General features: G+C 42.7%; 1 protein-coding gene across 13 annotated transcripts in view; it reads left to right on the top strand.

Moving 5' to 3' along the window:
- The window catches only part of grb10b (growth factor receptor-bound protein 10b), a 272,599-nt gene that overhangs the window by 244,083 nt on the left and 7,513 nt on the right, over positions 1 to 21,003 (top strand). For all 13 annotated transcript variants that reach the window (XM_068011037.1, XM_068010950.1, XM_068010990.1 and 10 more), the window contains 3 exons: positions 8,369 to 8,467; positions 13,477 to 13,554; positions 13,745 to 13,861. In XM_068011037.1, coding sequence (XP_067867138.1) covers positions 8,369 to 8,467; positions 13,477 to 13,554; positions 13,745 to 13,861 — 294 coding nt within the window. The remainder of the gene's footprint in view (positions 1 to 8,368; positions 8,468 to 13,476; positions 13,555 to 13,744; positions 13,862 to 21,003) is intronic.

The following is a 21,003-nucleotide window of genomic DNA, read 5'->3' as shown; positions in this document are numbered from 1 at the left end:
ACTGTTTGTTAGTATTCAATGTGCTTCCACCCTTCTGGCAGCACCTTCCAGATCACAACATTTCGCTGTGCTTTTTGAAAACAAAGTTTCCTCATGTCGTCTCTGGATCTTCGGCCAACCACCTTAAGTCTGTGCCCTCTGGTTACTGACATTTCTGCCACTGGAAACCGTTTCTTCTCATTTACTGTATCAAAATCATACATGACGTGATCCTGAACAAGAATCTTAAACTTAAAGCAACCCAATTTCATAGGTATGAGGAGAGAGTTGGCTGCAATTGATTAGGTAAATAGGCTAAAGGTTATGGTGGTAAATAAATGGTGGGAAATATTTGAAGAGATTATTCAAAATCTGCAACAGAAATGTATTTCATTAAAAAATAAATCCAGCGAGGAAGATCCATCCATGATTTACTAGAAAAGTTAAGTAAAGGATTAAATTAAAAAGAAGCCTATGTTCCAATGAATAGTAGTAACCCTGAGGATTGGGAGAATTTTAGAAACCAGATTAAAAGGTTGATAAAAAGGGGAAAATATGTGAATAAACTGGCCAGGAATGTAAAATCTCTTACAATTACAAGTATATAAAAAGGAGTGTAGCCAAAGAGAATGTTGGTCCTTTAGAGGCAGAAACAGGAGAAATTATCATGGGGAATGAAGAAATGGCAGAGATGTTGAATAAATAGTTTGAGTCTATCTTCACAGTATAAGACACAAATTACATACCAGAAATAAAGAGTAACCAAGGAACTAATAAGAGTGGAACTTAAAATAATTGATATCAGCAGAGGAAAAAGTAGTGGAGAAACTTAAGGGACGAAAGGTTGACACATCTCCAGGACCAGATGGCCTATATCCTTGGGTTCTAAAAGAGGTAGCTGCAGAGAGATTGAATGCACTGGTTATGATTTTCCAAAATTTCTTAGATTTTAGAATAGTCCCAGCAGATTGGAAGTTAGCATGTTATACTGCTATTCAAGAAAGGGAAAAAGAAAACTGAACTATGGGCCAATTAGCCTGATATCAGTCATAGTGAAAATGCTGGAATCTATTATAAAGGAAGTCTTAACAATGGACTTTCAAAAAAATCATAGTATAATCACACAGGGTCAACATAGTTTTACGAAAGGGAAATAGTGTTTGACAAATTTGAGTTTTTTGAAGATGGAACTAGTAGGTTATATAAAGGGGAGTTAGATGATGAAGTATACTCTGATTTCCAAAAGGCATTGCATAAGGTACCACAGAAAAGGTTAATATGCAAGATACGGCCTCTTGGAGTATGGAGTAATATATTAGTTTGGGTGGAGAATTGATTAACAGACAGGAGACAGTGCGTAGGAATAAATAGGACATTTTCAAGTTGGCCGGCTGTGACGTGGAGTGTCAATCTGTATTAATAACTTAGACGAAGAGACAGTGTATCATATCCAAGTTTGCTGACAGTACACTGATAAGTGGGAATGTAAGCTGTGAGGAGGACGCAAAGCGATATAGACAGATTAAGTGAGTTGGCAGTAAGGTGGCAGATGGAGTATAATGTGGGGAAATGTGAGGTTAATTTACCTTGATAGCAAGACTAGAAAAGCAGAAAACTTTTTAACAGGCGTGGAACTTTCATATATTTGATGTTCAGAGAAACTTGGGTGTACTCATACAAGGAACACAAAGTTATCATGTAGGTACAGCAAGCAATTAGGAAGGCACATTACATGTTGGCCTTTATTACAAGGGGATTGGAGTACAAGAATAATAAAGTCTTTGTACAATTTATAGGACTTTGGTGAGACCACACCTGGGATATTGTGTGCAGTTTTGGTCTCCATATATAAGGAAGGATATACTTGCATTGGAAGTGGTACAGCGAAGGTTCGCCAGATTGGTTCCTAGGATGAGAGGGTTGACCTATAATGAGAAGCTGAGTAAACTGGGCCTATATGCTCTGGAGTTTGGAAGAATGAGAGGTGATCTCATTGAAACATAGGAGATTCTGAAGGGTTTGTTTCTTCTGGCTGGAGAATCTAGAACATGGGCACAGTCTCAAAATAAGGGGTCGAGCATTTAGGACCGAGATGAGAAATTTCTTCACTCAGCGTTGTGAATCTTTGGAGTTCTCTACACAAGAGGTTTGTGGATGCTCCATTGTTGAGTATATTCCAGGCATCTAGATTTATTGCTCTCTCGGAATCAAATAATATGGGGAGTGGGCGGGGGAGTGGAGTTGTGGCAGAAGACCAGCCATGAGCGTATTGAAAGAGGAAGCAGGCTCGAGGGGCCATCTGATCGACTTGTGCTCCTATTTCTTATGTTCTCAACATTTCTATCAAATCTACTTTATTAATAAAGCTAAGAATTCCACATGCTTTTTTGACCTGTCCTGCCACCTTCAAAAGTTTGTGTACATGTTCCCCAGGTCTCTGTTCCTGCACCGCTTTTAATATTATACCATTTAGTTCATATTGCTTCTACTCATTCTTCCTACCAAAATGTTTCACTTCTCTGTTAAATTTTATCTGCCATGTGTCTGCCATTTTACCAGTCTGTCTTGAGCCTTCCTGAAGACTCATACTGTCCTCTTTGTCATTGAGTACATTTCCATGTTTCATATCAACTGCAAACTTTGAAATTATGCCCTGTCTACTCAAGTACAGGTAATTAATACATTAGGAGCAGTGATCTTTATACTGAACGTTACTGGATACTTCTCTTCAATCTGAAAAATAACTGTTGACCACTACTCTCTGCTTTTTGTCCCTTAGCCAATTTTGTATCCATGCTGCCACTATCCCATTAATGCCATGGCCTTTAAGCTTGCTAACAAGTCTATTATGTGGTGCTTTGTTAAAATGTTTTTTGCAAGTCCAAGCAATATCAACTCCAGTACCCTCAGCAACCCTCTGTGTTACTTTTGTCAAAATCTGCATTTAACAAATCTCTGACTTTCATTTGTTAGACCATACTTTTTCAAATGCCAATTAATTTTGTCCTGTGTTATTGTCTCTAAAAGTCTCTCAACTGCTTACATTGGGTTGACTCGCCTGTAGTTGTAGGACGTATTCCTCTCCGCAGGGGTTAATATTTGCAATCCTCCAGCCCTCTGGCAGCACATCCATATCCAAGGAGGAATGTGGCCAGAGCCTCTTCAATTTCCACTCTAAACTTCCCTCAGTAACTTAGGTTGTATCCCAACTGGACCGGGATTTAGTTTCCTTAGTGGTCTCTAATCGACCCCACCCTATCTTTTGACTTGCTTTACTGTTTACTTGTTTATTTAAAAAAAACCTTTTGGGTTCCCTTTTATATTATGGAATCATAGAGCATAGAAGGAAGTCATTTTCGGCCTGTCGTGTTTGCGCAGGTTCTCTGCGAGAGCAGCTCAGCTAGTCCCATTCCCCTGCCTTTTCCCTGTAGCCCTGCAAGTCTTTTCTCTTAAGATAGTTATCCAATTCCCTTTTAGCCACATATCTATTCACCCCTCTTATTCCCTTTTTTAGCATCTCTTCTGTACTTTCTGTGTTCAGCATGGTTCTCCACTCTATTAGGTACCTTGTCATTGCCCATAAGCCTCCTTTTTTTGAGTTTCATTTTAACCTCAATGGGGGATAAGTTCATTTGCACATAGACTATGCCCCAAGGGCAGACAGTGCTGCTGACTACCACCTGTTTAGCCTGCACGGTGTTCCTTATTGATATCTTGGAAGAAACCCACATGGGCCACTCAGGTGGCAGTTTGTGGCGCTGTCTGCACCTGGGGAATTGATGTAGTCTACATAGCGCCACTTGGCCCTGTGTAAACAAATTTAATCATCCAGGGAACTCTGGCTTTGGATTCTCTTTGAAGGCCTCCCATTGTTTGTTGTTTTGCCTACCAGTTTTTGATTCCAGTGCATCTGGACCAGATACCTTTTCAACCCAGTGAAGTTAGCCCTCCTCCAGTTAAGTATTTTGATGCTTGATTTTACAGTGTTCTTTTCCATAACTATTTTAAACTGGATGATATGATCACTGTTCCTCAAATATACTCCCACTGAAACATGCTCTTCTTGCCCCGACTCATTTCCTAGAACTCAATCCAGCACTATTTCCTTCTTTGTTAGGCTGGAACTAGACTGATTTTTTTTTAAAGTTCTCTTGTACACATTTCAAGAATTCCTCCCTCTTTGCTGCTCGCAATGTTATTATTCCAGTCCATATTAGGATGACTGAAGTTCCCCACTATGACTACTCCAGTAGTTGGGTAATACAGTAATCATTGGTGAATTCAATCTGCATATAGACTGGGTAAATCTAATGAGCACTAATGCTGTGGAGGATGAGTCTCTGGAGTGTGTTAGGGATAGTTTTCTAGAGCAGTATATTGAGGAACTGACTAGAAAACAGACTACTTTAGATCAAGTATTATGTCATGAGAAAGGGCTAATTAATCTTGTAGAACAACCTTTAGGGATGAGTGATCATAATGTGATAGAATTTTACATTATGTTTGAAAGGGAGGTAGTTCAATCTGAAGCCAGAGTATTAAATTTGAACAAAGGAAATTATGACGGTATGAGGGGAAAATTGGCTGAGGTGGATTGGGAAAACACATTAAAAGGTATGACATTACATAGGCAATGGATAGTCTTTAAACTATTATTACATAGTTTATAGCAATTACATATTCCTTCAAGGCACAAGAACCCAAAAAGAAAAGTCAGTCAACCGTGGTTAACAAAGGAAGTTAAGGATTGTATAAGATTAAAAGAAAAGGCCTATAGAGTTGCCAGAAATAGTAGTAAACCTGAGAATTGGGAGGATTTTAGAATACAGCAAAGGAGGACCAAGAAACTGATAAAGCGAGAATAGAATGTGAATGTAAACTAGCAAAAAAACATAAAAAATAGATACATAAAAAAGAAACGTTTGGCTAAGACAAATGTGGTTCCACTACAGACGGAATCAGGAGAATTTATAATGGGGAATAGAGAAATGGCAGAGAAGCTAAATGATTACTTTGTTCTGTCTTCACTGAGGAAGATGCAAGAAATCTCTCAGAATTAGAGATCCAAGGGACTAGGAAGAATGAGGAATTGAAGGAAATTCGTATTAGTAAGAAGGTTGTATTGGAGAAATTAATGGGGCTGAATAAGTCCCCGGGACCTGATATTCTACATCCCAGAGTGTTGAAAGAGGTAGCTGTGGAGATAGTGGATGCATTGGTGATTATCTTCCAAATTCTATAGATTGTGGAATGGTTCCTGCAGATTGGAAGATATTTAAGAAGGGAGGCAGAGAGAAAACAGGGAACTACAGACTTATGGCCTTACATTAGTAGTAGGGAAAATGTTAGAATCTATTCTATAGGATGTGATAAATGGACACTTGGATAATTATCTGATTGGGCATAGTCAACATGGATTTATGAATGGGAAATCATGCTTGACGAATCTGTTGGAGTTTTTTGAAGATGTTACTAACAGACTTGATAAAGAGGAGTCAATGGACATAGTATACTTGGATTTTCAGAAGGCTTTTGATAAAGTCCCCACAGGAGGTTGGTTAGCAAAATTAAAGCACATGGGATAGGAGGAAATATACTGGCATGAATTAAGGATGGGCTAACAGGCAGAAAACAGAGTAGGAATAAATGGGTCATTCTTGAATTGGCAGGCTGTGACTAGTGGGGTACTGCAGGGATCAGTGCTTGGGCCCCATCTGTTCACAATAGATATCAGTGATTTGGATGTGGGGACCAAATGTAATGGTTCCAAGTTCGCGGATGACGCAAAACTAGGAATGTATGTTGTGAGGAAGATGCAAAGTGGATTCAAGGGGATTTAGACAGACTTAGTGAGTGGGCAAGAACATAGCAGATTGAATATAAAGTGGAAAAATGTGAGGTTATCCACTTTGGTAGGAGGAATAGATGTGCAAAGTATTTCTTAAATGCTAAGAGATTAGAAAGCATCGATGTATAAAGGGACCTGGTGTCCTCGTCAGAAAGTCACTGAAAGCTAACGTGCAGGTGCAGCAAGCAATTAGGAAGGCTAGTGGTATGTTGGCCTTTATCGCAAGAGGATTTAAGTACAGGAGTAGCAAAGTCTTGCTTCAATTGTCTAGCACCTTGGTGAGACCACATCCGGAGTACTGTGTGCAGTTTTTGTTGCCTTACCTTAGGAAGGATATTATTGCCATAGAGAGAGTGCAACAAAGGTTCACCAGACTTGTTTCCAGATGGGGGGACTGTTCTTTGAAAAGAAATTGGGGAAACTAGGCCTGTATTCTCCAGAGTTTCGCAGAATGAGAGGTGATCTCAGTGAAACCTACAAAATACTTAAAGGGATTGTCAGGGTAGATGCAGGTAAGATGTTTCCCCTGGCTGGGTAGTCTAGCACCAGGGGAAACAATTTTGAAATAAGGGGGAAGCCACTTAGGAACAAGATGAGGAGAAATTTCTTTACTCAGAGGGTTGTGAATCTTTAGAATTCTCTACCGCAGAGGACTGTGGATGCTTAGTCATTGAGTAGGTTTAAAGCAGAGATTGACAGATTTCTAAATACCAAGGACAATAAGGGATATGGGGATAGTGTGGGAAAATGTCATTGAAGTGGATGATCAGCCATGATTATATTGAATGGCAGAGCAGGCTCGATGGGCTGAATGGCTTATTCCTGCTCCTATGTTCCTAGTTCATGTTTCTGTAATTTTCCTGCAAAATTTCTCTCATCACTGTCCTACTATTTGGTGGCCTATAGTATGCACCTAGTATCACAATAACTCCTCTTTTATTCTTTACTCTAACGAAATTGACAGTCTTTAGCCTCTCTACTACATTGTCCACTCCAGTGTTATAATCCTTTGATCAGAACTGCCATCCCCAGCTCTTTATTATTGTTCCCTATCTTTCTTGAAAACCTTGTAGCCAGGAGTATTAAATTCCCAATTTTTCTCCTCTTTGAGCCAGGTTTCTCTTGTTATTACTATATAATAATCACATGTAGTGACTTGTGACTACCACTACTGGACCTTATCTACCATGTTCTGTGCATTTATGTGCATTAACTCCAAACCAATCTTTGACTGCTTTGCAATTTTCCCTTGTCTGATGCCTTCTATTTCTGAACTCTACTCTAGTGCTATTTGCCTTTCCCAGTCCTCTGCACCTTGTCTCTGCTCTCTAATTTGTCATCCTGATGCCCCAGCTACCTGCCATATTCCTTTAAACTCTCCTACATGGTACTAGTTTACCTTCTAACGAGGACATTGGGCCCAGCTCTGTTAGGATGCAACACGTCCAACTTGAACAGGTTGCAATGCCTCAGGAGTCTGAAGCCCTTCCTCCTGCCACACATTAACCTGTCTTAACCTACCATTCCTTTACTCACTAGCACATTGCACTGTGATTAATCCAGAGATGACTACTTTTTGAGTTCCTGCTTTTTATCTTCCTCCCTCGCTCCTTAAACTTTAACTGCAGGACCTCAGTCCTTTCATGTGTCATTGGTACTCACATGGACCATGACTTCTGTCTGTTCCCCTTCTCTTTTCCCCCCCCCCCCCCACCCTTAAATGCACAAAATGGTCCAGGGAGACGGTAAAGCCTGTGGGATTCAAATCGACGGTTGCTGTCAACCCTCCTGACTGTCGAATCCTCTATGACCACTCCATTTCTACACTTTTCTGTGACCAACTGTGCAGTCATTTGCCCCATTGACTGCCCTCTGTCACTCTCACCAATGTTGGCACTGAAAACTGGTTTGAGAGTGCCACACTCCCAGAGGATTCCTGCACTGCCTGCCTCTTCCTATCCTGTCAGATCGACACCCACTTAGTATTCTCATGGACCCTCTGTAGCTGCAAGGTGATACCTCCTGGAACGTGCACTTCTGGAAATTCTCAGCCTTCCGTATGCCCTGCAGTGACTCCAACCGCTCGTCCAGCTCAGAAATCCTGACTTCAAGTTCAAGAACCTGGAGGCACTTCCTGCACACATGGCTATTCGGGACACATGAAGCATCTTGAAGTTTCCACGTGGCACAGGAATTGCAGGCAGCGGGTCTCATTTTGCCTAAAATTCCTTTGGATCTACATTACTTTGAATATTTATATATTTACTGTTGCCCCTTGGTTTAAAGCACTTAGGAGTTCCTTTCTCCTCTGCACCAAATTCCTGTTGCCATTCTGTTTAGTAGATACTTCCAGTTCTGTGCACAGCTGTCAGGTTCACATCATTTTTTTTTTTTAGAAGAGATTCAGTTAGTTTATAATTTGATTTGAGCAGTGAAAGTTGATGGACGCTTATTCACAGCATGAATGTATTAAAATGAAATTTTTTGCATTCTGTAAGAAGTAATAGTATATGTGACTGCAGTTTTCCTTGTCCATTGCAGCCCATAAAAATGAGGAATGAAACAAGGGACCTTCGATTATTATGTGCAGATGATGAGCAGAGCAGGACATGTTGGATGACAGCCTTTCGACTCCTCAAGGTACTCCTTTGTTACTGTTACTGTAACTGCTCAATGATGCGATCACCATATCCTTCTTAAAATTTTCTGTTTCTTTCATCTAAATTAAGCTAGTCCACTTGCTACTTCACTGCTTATTAAATTACATTTTGTAAACGGTGTTTAATAAAATCATACAGCTTGGTTCTCCCTTGCTCATTTGTAACAATATTTTGTGTTTTATAAATGTAAGGGGCTAAATTTGGTTGTTTCCGATACAGGCAACACATCAATTTCATGCTGCCTGCTAATTAACATGATGACAGCATGCAGCCAGCACTAATGATGCTGTTGACTAGCTGCACGCCTCAGCAGAGGACTCAAAATTGCGAGAGGCTAGCAACAGTTAAAACCAACCTGCACCACTTAAAGGGGTGTGCATTGTGACTCGAGCAGGTGCTAGAGGCCATTCTATAATAGATGCTGAGCTGAGAAAGACAGAAGAATGGCACCCACATGCAAGAGCACTGGAAACCTTGGTCAAGGAGGGGCAGAGAAGAAGAGATGTACTTTGTCCACAGGGAACTAGGCAGCCCTCCAGGAAAACGGTCCGAAGGCAGTGGGACCAGATAGCCATGCCGGTCAATGCCAGGATTCAAGTCCTGAGGACCTGGGTGCAGTGTCGTACAAAGGTCAATGACCTCACACGAGTGGTCAGTGTCAGTGAATGCATCAAGTACCATACCCCACCTAGAGCGCCAGCAGCCCCAGACACTACTTAATGCACCACACCCCTCTGTTACTCATCCACCAACAGTCTCGATCAATCAGGACTCATACTTCACATTCATTGTTTCACCTCACCCTCACACAGGGCTGCATTTCCTTGCCCTCAATGAGCAGATGGTGCTTGACATCACTGGAGTGGCCATGGCTGTGGCCAGCGGCCAGGCTGAAACTATAGAAAATGACCATCTCCTCATATCTAACGCTCCTCCACACTGCCCACATCCTCCTCATCCTGCAATCTCTCCTGGTTTAGAAGTTGCAGATGGTGTAAGCATGCATTGCTTACTTTCCCTTCCTCCTCTCACCACAACCCTACCATTGTGCCTTTCTCCTTTCATATATCCAAGAGCTGCAATCTGGCCAGGCAAAGGTGGAAGGACAAGAAGACAGCGATGGTAAAGAAACACTGTCACTCGATCGCTCAAGCACAGCCACCAGCTTAGATATGACACTGTGTGTAATTAGAGGATAACTTAAGAGACGGAATGCACACTTGCTAAGCCACTGGGTGCAAATGGCCTGCACCTAGGCAGGGAGCAAGGATAGTGCAGATGCAAGCTTCCCAGGCATCACACACAAATTCTGCTGCAGAGGACCCAAGTGAGCATTTCCATGTGGCAGGTGACAGAAGGAGGTTGATGGGTATGCACAATGAACTGCTCGGTCCATTAGCAAGCCTGCCATAAAGCCGATGTGCAAGCTGAGACTGCTGCCACCATGACTGCAGATACTACTGTTCAAAGGGGCTTGCCGGGTGTCTCAACAACCCAGCAATCTGTCGGCCAACTGCAGTGACACTCCAGGGGAGTGGCAGTGGCTCCATGGAGCACGAACCTGTTGTCCTATCTCAGCATTCATACTCATACCATTGCCACTCTGCCCAGTGCCTTTGCTGTTGCCTGTCAGCCAGGGAGCCCAGATTGCTGCTACCCATGCCAAGGTGGTGCAAGCCCAGAGCTGCTCAAGAACACTCTCGAAGGCAATCTGCAATCTCCTGCACTGAAAGTCAGCAGCTTTTCACTAGCCATGCTGAAGCCACTGGGTTGGCACCACATAGGAGCACTAGGACAGACGCATGAAAGACCAGCAGTAAGGGAATGCACAATATAACATGATTTGATTTATAAATTTAGTTTATTTTTTTCATTGTGGCCAAGCAGACACTGTGATGGTTAGTGACAGAGGGAAGGTAAGGTGTGGGACTATTGGTGAGTGGAGAATTGGGGTTGCGTCCACTGGTATCACAGTTGTGTGAGTTGCTCACTGACCGCCCGGCCAGAAAGGGGCTGTCCAGGTTACTTCCTCCCTTCACCTTCCTCTTCCTGCTCCTCAGCTGCCTGTGCTTTAGCTGGTAGAAAGGGTCATGCCCACATGATGAGGTTGTACAGCATACCGCAGACCACCATGAATCTTGGTGCCCAATCTGCTAAGTACTTAAGGGCTCCTTCAGAGCAGTCCAGGCAGCAGAAGTGTTGTTTCAGCAAGTGGTGTTGGTCTGCTCTAACGCATTCCATGTGGCAGCATGGCTTTCATTGTATGCATGTATACAATAGCAGGATGGTAGCGTAGTGGTAATGTTACTGGATTTATAATCCAGAGGCCTAGACTAATGCTCCAGAGACGAGAGTTAAAATCCCACCATGGCAGCTGGTGGAATTTAAATTCAATTAATAAATCTGAATAACACGGGAGGGTGAGTTGTGAGGAGGATGCAGAGAGGCCTCGGGTGATTTGGACAAGTTGAGTGAGTGGGCAAATGCATGGCCGATGCAGTATAATGTGGATAAGTGTAAGGTTATCCACTTTGGTAACAAAAACAGGAAGGCAGATTATTATCTGAACGGCTATAAACCGAGTGGGGAATATGCAACCTAACCTGGATGGTGTTGTACACCAGTCGCTGAAGGTAAGCATGCAGGTGCAACAGGTGGTAAAAAAGGCAAATGGTATGTTGGCCTTTATAACAAGAGGATTCGAGTACGGGAGCAGGGATGTCTTGCTGCAATTATACAGGGCATTGGTGAGGCCACACCTGGAATATTGTGTGCAGTTTTGGTCTCCTTATCTGAGGAAGGATATTCTTGTTACAGAGGGAGTGCAGTGAAGGTTTACTGGCGGGACTGACGCATGAGAAGAGATTGAGTAGGTTAGGATTATATTTGCTGGAGCTCAGAAGAGTGAGGGGGATCCCATAGAAACCTATAAAATTCTAACAGGACTTGACAGAGTAGATGCAGGAAGGATGTTCCCGATGGTGGGGGAGTCCAGAACCAGGGGTCATAGTCTAAGGATACGGGGTAAACCTTTCAGGACTGAGATGAGGAGCAATTACTTCACCCAGAGAGTGGTGAGCCTGTGGAATTAGCTACCACAGAAAGCAATTGAGGCCAAAACATTGTATGTTTTCAAGAAGGAGTTAGATATAGCTCTTGGATCTAAAGGGATCAAAGGATATGGGGGGAAAGCGGGAACAGGTTACTGAGTTGGATGATCAGCCATGATCATAATGAATGGCGGAGCAGGCTTGAAGGGCCGAATGGCCTCCTGCTCCTATTTTCTATGTTTATGTTAATAGCGATCATGAAACTTCTGGATTGTCGTAAAACTCCCCGGTTCACTAATGTACTTCGGGGAGAAAATCTGCTATCATTAGCTGACATACACATGACTTCAGATCCACACCAATGCGATTGACCCTTAACTGCCCTCTGAAATGGCATAGCAAGCCACTCGCTTGTATCAAACTGCAACTTTGGGTGTACCTACACCACATGGACTGCAGCAGTTTAAGAAGGTGGCTCATCTTCTCAAGGGCAATTAGGGATAGCCAATAAATCCTGGCCTTGCCAGCAACGCTTACCTCCCAAGACCGAATAATAAAAAGATGCTGTGCATGTGTGCGAGGGTTGCGTACTGGAGTCATCAGCCATGTCATCAGCAGGATAGCCCTTGTTGACCAGTAGCCACCCCTTTTAATTTGTTATGGTGGCTCAGATGCAAATGGCACAGAAGACTGCTGCAGGTGAAAGCAACATGATTGCTGCCAGGTTTCCTGGAATTGACCTGCACGATTTGCTTTGTATGATCGCATGCTAGCTAGGCGTTGAAGGAGTGGAGTCTCTTTCAGTTGTGGTACATCTCAGTTGACGCAGGGCGTTTGCAAAGTGAGGTGGGTGCAGTTGATGGTATCCTGCAACTTGGGGAAGGTCCAATCCTAGTGAAGCCACGTGCTCGCTCCGCCTGCTGTTCTCTGGCAAGATAGAATGAAATGTAATCTGCTTTGTTTGAATGCAGAACGCTACTGACCTCCCTTATGTAACAGTGGACAGCAAACTGTGAGTTGTTGCATGTATCCCCAGCTCCAGCCTGGAAGGCACCCAATGCATAAAGGTTCATGACCCCAGTCACCTACACAACCACTGGCAATGTGGTCCTTGCCCTGCTCTGAGGTTGCAGTCATGGCTACAGGAGGTGGCAGATTTCAGCGAAGACAGACTTTCTGAAGCTCAGATGTCTCACACTGTTACTTGCTGAGATTTAGAAATTCCCTGAACACCCTGGTTGGGTCTGGCCTGCTGCTGAGAGCAAACCTCCCCAACCTCCACCCTCCTGTAGCAGCTTGTTCTGCTCTGCCTTCCCTCTGCTCATTCTCCCAGTCATGCTGTATTCAAAGGGGAATGCCTACTTCTGCACCCATGTCTGTGAGCAACTAATTTGTTCAGAAGCCTTGAAGTCAGGTCCAAGTCCTTCAACACCACCACACCACTCTCTATAGACTTTCGCAACTTTAAAGAACTCTAGAAAGCACCAAGCTTGTACGATCTAAGCAACTGACCTGAAAGTAGTTCATGATCCCTTTAAACAACGCTGGTGGAGATTCTTCCTGTTTCTGAACATATGTTTACTCCTGCGTGATGAAGAGAGGGTATTAATTGGAGCATTCAGCTCCAAAATGGCAGCACTCATGTCAAATCAGCATTAGTCGCTGATTGACATCAAGACTGCATACTTCCAGCTGGATGTGGGCTAATGCCCAAACCAATATGACTTCCCATGTGACTCGCACCAGAAATTTATGCACGCATTGCAGGCGCCAGTTGGACTTCTGAGGCCACTCAGTATTGCACATCCGAATTTTGCGCTGGTATGTTTAATGATTAAACTTTTTGGTTAGGAAATAAATGAAGAGTCATTGTAATATCTAAAAGTTTCCTATTTCTAAAGAATGCAGTTAGCATTTTTTTCTCTTTTTTTTTCTGTAGTATGGCATCCTATTGTACCAGAACTATCGGATTCCTCAACAAAGCAAACCTTTATTATCCCACTTCTCCACACCAGTGGTAGGTTGCCTTTTCAAAAGAAATTATGGATTCTATTTTGTCCCCTCCTCCTGATTTTTTCTCTCTTTCCCATTATTGCGGTATATTTTTGAAGGCTTTAAATTATTCATTTTTTTAAGAAGTATTTGCAATGTTCAGTGAATCATGCACTTTTATAATGTTACTTTGTTTATGTCGTCATTCTTTTCAGAGAAGCATATCAGAAAATTCCTTGGTGGCTATGGATTTTTCTGGACACACAGGTCGAGTCATTGAAAATCCTGCAGAGGCCCAAAGTGCTGCCATGGAAGAGGGCCAAACATGGAGGGTAGAGTCATTCACAAACTTTTTTCTGTTCAAAGGAATTTACTGAGAAGTTTCAAAAGTCTGTCTATTTCAGACGACAGCAGCTCAGTCTTGCCTTCATTTGTTGCATTCCGTATATTATATGAATATCTTTGAAAGAATCACAAGAATGGTGTCTCCAGAAAATGTCAGTCTAGGACTGAGTGGTTATATCTTTTATCCTCTACTATAAAAAGTTGTCTTTTTTAGCAGCAGTGTTATTTGCTTTCTCATAAGAACCTTATTTTTAACACTTGCTGCATGTAGGGTTGTATTATGCTCTCAGACCATACTCATAAAGATATCTTTCATTGAGAATATTTTGCAACTTACTGGAAAAGTCTCAAATGATGCCTGTGACAGTGCGATGTACATCCCCCTGTCAGCCTCCCACAAGCCTTGCCTAGAATTGTCAACATTCCAATCAATATCCAGAATTTACTGACTGGTTGAATAATTAATATCATGAAACTGTTCACTGATGTGTTGGAGAAATCCTTGCCATAAGAGAACAGAAAGTCTGTGAAGTCCAACTTTAGATTGTTTATGATAGCCTTTCATCGTCAAGGTATTGTGCTTCAGTGATTAGTTTTCAGCTGACAACCTCAAATGTATCAACTTTTGCATAGCTAATAATCATGGCAGGCAACTGATGCACTGTGCCTTTAACTGAGGACTTCAGAGGCATAAAGAAAAATTGCTATCAAGGCAAAAGACTAAAGATTAGGCCAAGTGAATAAAAGATTGGTTAGGGAAATGGGTTTTAAGGATGCAAGGGAGGTGTATAAGTAGTGGAGTTTAAGGAGAGAATTCCAGAGAATGGGGCCTGGATTGCTGAAAGCATTGCCATTAATGGCAGGGCAAAGGGAGAATGGATTTGCAAGTGGCTGAAATCAGGCAACTGTAGTTTGTGGGTGGGGGTGTGGGAAGTTTGTGGGGTTACAGAGATGGGCAGGGACGAGGCAATAAAAAGATTTAAACACCAGGGTGATCAGCTTAAATTTCAAGCATTGGACCGGGACTGACTGTAGGTCAGTGAGGACATGGGTGATGGATGTATGGGACTTGGTGTTGGGATAGCATACGGGAAGTAGAGTTTGAAATGAGCTGAGATTTATGGTGATTGGAGGATGGGAAGCCGATTAAGAGAGCATTGAAATAATATAGGGGATGACGCTGGAATGATCGAGAGTCCAAGCTAAAGATGGACTGGTGTAGGAGCAGGTGAGGTACTATTATAGGTGCAGTTAAGATGATCGTAAGTCTGAGATGATATGGGTAAGACAATCATCTTGGAGTTGAATATGGCAACAAATTATGACCAGTCTGATGCAGCCTGAAATAGTGGTTGGGGAGGGGCTGCAGTCAGCAGCAAGGGTACAGAGTGCCAGTTGTCAAAGCCATTGGTTTCAGTCTTCCCGCATTCAAAATTTGCTGTCGAGCAAGCAGTCAGATGGCACTGTCAGTGGTGGAAAGGAGAGGTAGAGCTGTGTGTCTAAAAACCTCTGTGTGGTTGATCACACCAAGGGACAGCATGTGGATGAGAAAAAGATTCATTCTAAGTGATCTAGAGTTGACTGTTCAGGGGTGGAAAGAGAAGCTATTGCTGGAGAAGCTCTGATTGGATAAGTAAAAGTGGAATCAAGCAGCAAGGGACATCAAAATCAATAAGAAGAAATCTTATAGTTACATAAAGGGCAAGCGGGTGGTCAAGAGCAATGTAGGCCCACTAAAAGCAGAAAATGGAGATATTGTCATTGATAATGGGGAAATGGCAGACATGTTGAACAATTACTTTGCTTCAGTATTTAGAGTTGAAAAGGAGGATAACTTGCCGGAAGTCCCAAAAAAATTAATAGCTGATAGGGGACTGGGACTTAATACAATTAACATAAGTAAAACATCAGTAACAAGGAAATTAATGGAACTAAAGAGTGAGAAATCCCCAGGACCTGAAGGTTTCCATCTGAGGGTGTTAAAGGAAGTAGGGGAGCACATTGCAGATGCCCTAACTAAAGTCTTTCAAAGTTCCCTAGATTCAGAGTGGTCCCTCTGGATTGGAAAGTTGTACATGTCACTCCACTTTTTAAGAAGGGTGAAAGGAGCAACCAAGAAAATTACAGACCAATTAGCCTGACATCTGTGGTGAGGAAGTTGCTGGAGTCTATAATCAAGGATAGGGTGACTGAACACCTAGAAAAATTTCAGTTAATCAGGGACAGCCAGCATGGATTCATGACGGGAAGGTCATGCCTGACAAATCTCACTGAATGTTTTGAAGAGGTGATTAAGGTAGTGGACAGGGGAATATCTATGGATGTTATTTATATGGACTTCCAGAAAGCATTTGATAAAGTCCCACATAAGAGACTGTTAACTAAAGTAGAAGCCCATGGAGTTGAGGGGAAATTATTGACATGGTTAGGAGGTTGGTTGAATGGTAGGCGACAGAGAGTGGGGATAATAGGTAAGTTCTCAAAAATAGGTAAGAACCCCCAAGTCTCTTTGGACATCCACTGTACTTAACCTCTTCCCATTTAGAAAGTACCCTGCTCTATCCTTTTTTGGTCCAAAATGGATAACCTCACACTTGCCCGCATTGAAATCCATCTCCCACAGTTTTGCCCACTCACCTAGTCTGTCAATATCTCCTTGCAATTTTATGCTGTCATCTAGACTGTCTACAATGCCGCCTAACTTTGAATCATTAGCAAATTTGGATATATGACTTACTATGCCATCATCTAAGTCGTTAATGAATAATGTGAATAATTGAGGCCCCAACACAGATCCCTGTGGGACACCACTAGTTGCATTCTGCCAATCAGAGTACTTACCTATTACCCCCACTCTCTGTCGCCTACCACTCAGCCAACTTCCTAACCACGTCAATAATTTCCCCTCAACTAAAGTAGAAGCCCATGGAGTTAACAGTCTCTTATGTGGGACTTTATCAAATGCCTTCTGGAAGTCCGTATAAATAACACCCATAGACATTCCCCTATCCACTACCTTAGTCACCTCTTGAAAAAAATTCAGAGAGATTTGTCAGGCATGACCTTCCCGTCATGAATCCATGCTGGCTGTCCCTGATTAACTGAAATTTTTCTAGGTGTTCAGTCACCCTATCCTTGATTATAGACTCCAGCAACTTTCCTACCACAGATGTCAGGCTAAGCGATCTGTAATTTCCTTGGTTCCCCCTTTCACCCTTCTTAAAAAGTGGAGTGACATGTGCAACTTTCCAATCCAGAGGGACCACTCCTGAATCTAGGGAACTCTGAAAGACTATAGTTAGGGCATCTGCAATGTGCTCCCCTACTTCCTTTAACACCCTCAGATGGAAACCTTCAGGTGCATAGATCTTTAAAATGCCACGAGCAAGTGCAGAAAATAATCAAAAAGGCTAATGGAATGCTAGCCTTTATATCTGGAGGATTGGAGTATAAAGACACAGGTTATGCTGCAGCTGTACGAAACCCTGGTTATACCCCACTTGGAGTACTGTGAGCAGTTCTGGGCACCACACCTTAGGAAGGATATATTGGCCTTGGAGGAAGTGCAACGTAGGTTTACAAGAATGGTACCTGGACTGCAGGGGTTAAGTTACGAGGAGAGATTACACAAATTAGGCCTGTTTTCGCTAGAATTCAGAAGGTTAAGGAGTGATCTGATCGAAGTCTTCAAGATATTAACAGGAAAAGACAGGCTAGATAAAGATAAGCTATTTCCACTGGTTGGAGATTCTAAAACTAGAGGGCATAGTCTAAAAATTAAGGCCAGACTGTTCAGGAGAGATGTTGGGAAGCACTTCACGCAAAGGGTAGCAGAGATTTGGAACTCTCTCCCACAAACAGCAGTTGAAGCTAGAACAGTTGTTAATTTTAAATCTGAGATAGATAGATTTGTGTTAAGCAAAGATATTGAGGGATATGGGCCAAAGGCAGGTATATGGAGTTAGGCCACAGATCAGTCATGATCTCATTGAATGGCAGGACAGGCTCGAGGGGCTGAATGGCCTCCTTCTGTTCCTATCTTCCTACGTTCCTATCTTCCTACGTTCCTATATCTTATATAGCGTCATTAATGTAGTAAAACATTCCAAGGCACCTCACAGGAGCCTTCTCAAACAAAATTTGATGCCGAGCCACATGAGATATTAGGAGAGATGACCAAAAGCTTGGTCAACGAGGTAGGTTTGCAGGAGTATCTTAAAGGAGCAGAGAGAGGTGGAGAGGATTGGGGGAGAATTCCAAAGCTTAGGCATCTGAAAGCACAGCCACCAATAGTAGAGCAATTAAAATAGGGGTGTACAAGAGGCCAGAATTGTGTTACGACCAAGGCGAGAGTAATGCACTGTTAATTCAGTCCCACTACTCCACAGGTCACAGCATATCAAGAAAATTTTTCACCTACCAAAGAATAGCAAAATTAGACACTCTTTGTCCCCCAGAATAAAGCACACCAAACCAGTTTTCTTTAAACAACAACATTATTTATTAGAAAAGAAATAATAAGTCTTAACTACTAATGAGATAAATCTATAAATATGAAAAACTCCTTATTTCCTTCACTCTCATGCATATGCACATACATTAAAAAAAATGATTAACTGGGGAAAAAGGATTTAGTGGTTTACAGCTGTTAGGAATCGAAGGAATAATAAAAATAATTGAGTTATCACGTTCTGTCAGATGCCACTCGAAGTCTCTCTAGGTGAGGTTGTTGAACAGTCTGTGATGGATAGGCGTTCAAGGCAATTTGTCTGCAGCAGGTGTCACACAGGTCTTTCAGCAAAGGTGCAGCAACAGGTCCGCTTGGGTTTTGAAGCAGCAGTCTAGCAGTAGAAGCTTTCTTGAGATTTTAGGATTTCCCAAAACAGAGGAGGCAACAGGATAACTCTTGAGGCGGGAATTCTTCAAAGACTGGAGGCAGTAGGAATCTGCAACCTCTGACATACAGGGGTTTCTTCTCTGAAAAGTAGTCTTCCTCTACAGAGAGAAGTAACACTTTTTTTTCTCTGGGTCTTTTTCTCCACTCTCCAGGCAGGTCACAGCCAGATTTCAACTGCCTGCTCTTCGTCCAACTCACTGGCTTTTAAAGGGTCCAAAGTGAAAAAAAATCTTCCTGAACATGGTCACATGTCCAGACATAGATTCTCCCTTGTTATTCAAAAAATTGCTTTGAGGAAGATCAAACCCTTGTGGTTTCCTTGAAATTGCTTGCTTTCCTGTCCTTGTACAAGTTCAACCTCCTTTCAAAGCACCCATAAAGTTCAGCTTTTGTTATGAACTTGCTTTCAAAACATTGCAAAAATTCCAACTATTTGCAGGTTTCCTCAGTGTCCACTGAACATCCTATTTTCAGATTTTTTAAAACACAATTCTTGTTATTAATACAAAAACAAAACCTTGTAACAATTGGAGGAGCATAGTGATCTCAAAGGGTTGTTGGGCTGTAGGTGGTTACAGAGGGGTGAGGCCATTGAGAGATTTAAAAACAAGGATGATAATTTCTGAATCGAGGCATTGCCCAACTGGGAACCAGTGAAGGTCAGTGAGCACAGAAGTGATATGTATATGGGACTTGTGGTGAGTTAGGATTCGGGCAGCAGCAAGGAAATGGCTTTGGCCTTCCCAATATTTAATTGGAGGAAATTTCTATTCATCCACTACTGGATGCTGAACAAGCAGCCTGACCATTTAGAGACAGTGGAGCAGTGGAGAGAGGTGGTGCTGGGTGTCATCAGACATGTGGAATCTGCCTTGTATTTTTGAATGATGTCACCAAGGGGTCACATGTAAATAAGAAATAGGGGCCCAAGGATAGATCCTTGGGGGACTCCAGAGGTAGCAGTGCGGGAACGTGAAGAGAATCCCTTGCATATGATTTGCTGGCTACGCTGAATAGATGAGAATAGAACCAGGCGAGCAATCCCACCCAGCTGGGCGATGGACAAACTTTGGAGGAGGATGGTGTGGTCAGCCGTGTCAAAGGCTGCTGACAGGGCAAAAATCACAGTCATGTAGGATGCCATTCATGACTTTGATCAGTGCCATTTCAGGGCTGTGCCACAAGGGTGGAAACCTGAATGGCATTCCGGGACAGATGGGCACAAATTTGGGAGGTGACAACATGTTCAAGGACTTTGGCAAAGAAGGGCAGAGAAACTAGAGAAAGATGCGAGTTCAGGAGTAGGGCAGAGCAACCTCAGAGGAAGTTTGGCCTGATGAGCTAGCGGAAGGCAGGGAAGCAGTGAAGGTAGCTGAATGGGTGGTCTCAATCCTAGTGACAAACAAATACAGGCGCTCCTTGCACTTGTTGGAGATGAGGATGGAGGGAGCACTGTTTGTAGTGAAGAGAATCCGGGGCTTTCTTTGAATTTCATGATAATCCTGAAATAGAGCAATTGTGACAGAGGAGAGCAGGGCCCAATCATGCTTTATGGGGTCCACCCAAATCTGGCGATGAATGGCTAAGCCAGTTATATGCCATAAATATTTAAGCCTGCATCCTTTGGATTTGAGGGAGCATAGGTAGGAGTGACCAGGATGAGGGAGAGTGATGCTTTTAATGGGGACTAGGGTACCAAAGGTGTAGGTGAGTGTGTGAGTGAGTGGAAATGTTATGGTGCATGGCAGGCTGGACATTTGGGGATTTGAAAGTGCCTTAGGGAAGAGTGTTTTCAAGGGGAGGACACAGAGAAAGGAAATGGAGCTGAAAGGGGAATGTGGGTGGAGAGCAATACAGTGAAGTGATCAAAGAGAACTTCGTTTGTGATTGCAAGGTAAAGGGGATGGCCATCTCACACGGCTTCACTATTCCCTTTGTGTCAATCATGAATAGGGGAGTTTATTTGGAGGGGGAGATTAAGGGAGAGTAAGAGGGCAGTGAGCTCAGAGAAGAGAGAGCATGATGAGTTGAAATCATTGAGGATGAGAAGTTGCCCAGTGCAGAGTCTGAGGGAAGAACATAATATATTTTGGTGAGAAATTTGTTGTACTTGGGTGAGCAGTGGAGAACTATTTTAAATGAGGCGAAAAGGGCGTAACAAGCTGTGATGCTTTTTTAAAAAAATTGTTCATAGGTTGGCACATTTATCACTGAAGTAGCCAAGGATCAAAC

The sequence above is a fragment of the Heterodontus francisci genome, chromosome 2 (genome assembly GCF_036365525.1).
Source record: "Heterodontus francisci isolate sHetFra1 chromosome 2, sHetFra1.hap1, whole genome shotgun sequence".
In the NCBI taxonomy this organism is placed as follows: domain Eukaryota; kingdom Metazoa; phylum Chordata; class Chondrichthyes; order Heterodontiformes; family Heterodontidae; genus Heterodontus; species Heterodontus francisci.
The sequence above is the reverse complement of the archived record's forward strand: the minus strand, read 5'-3'. Positions and strand labels throughout refer to the sequence as shown.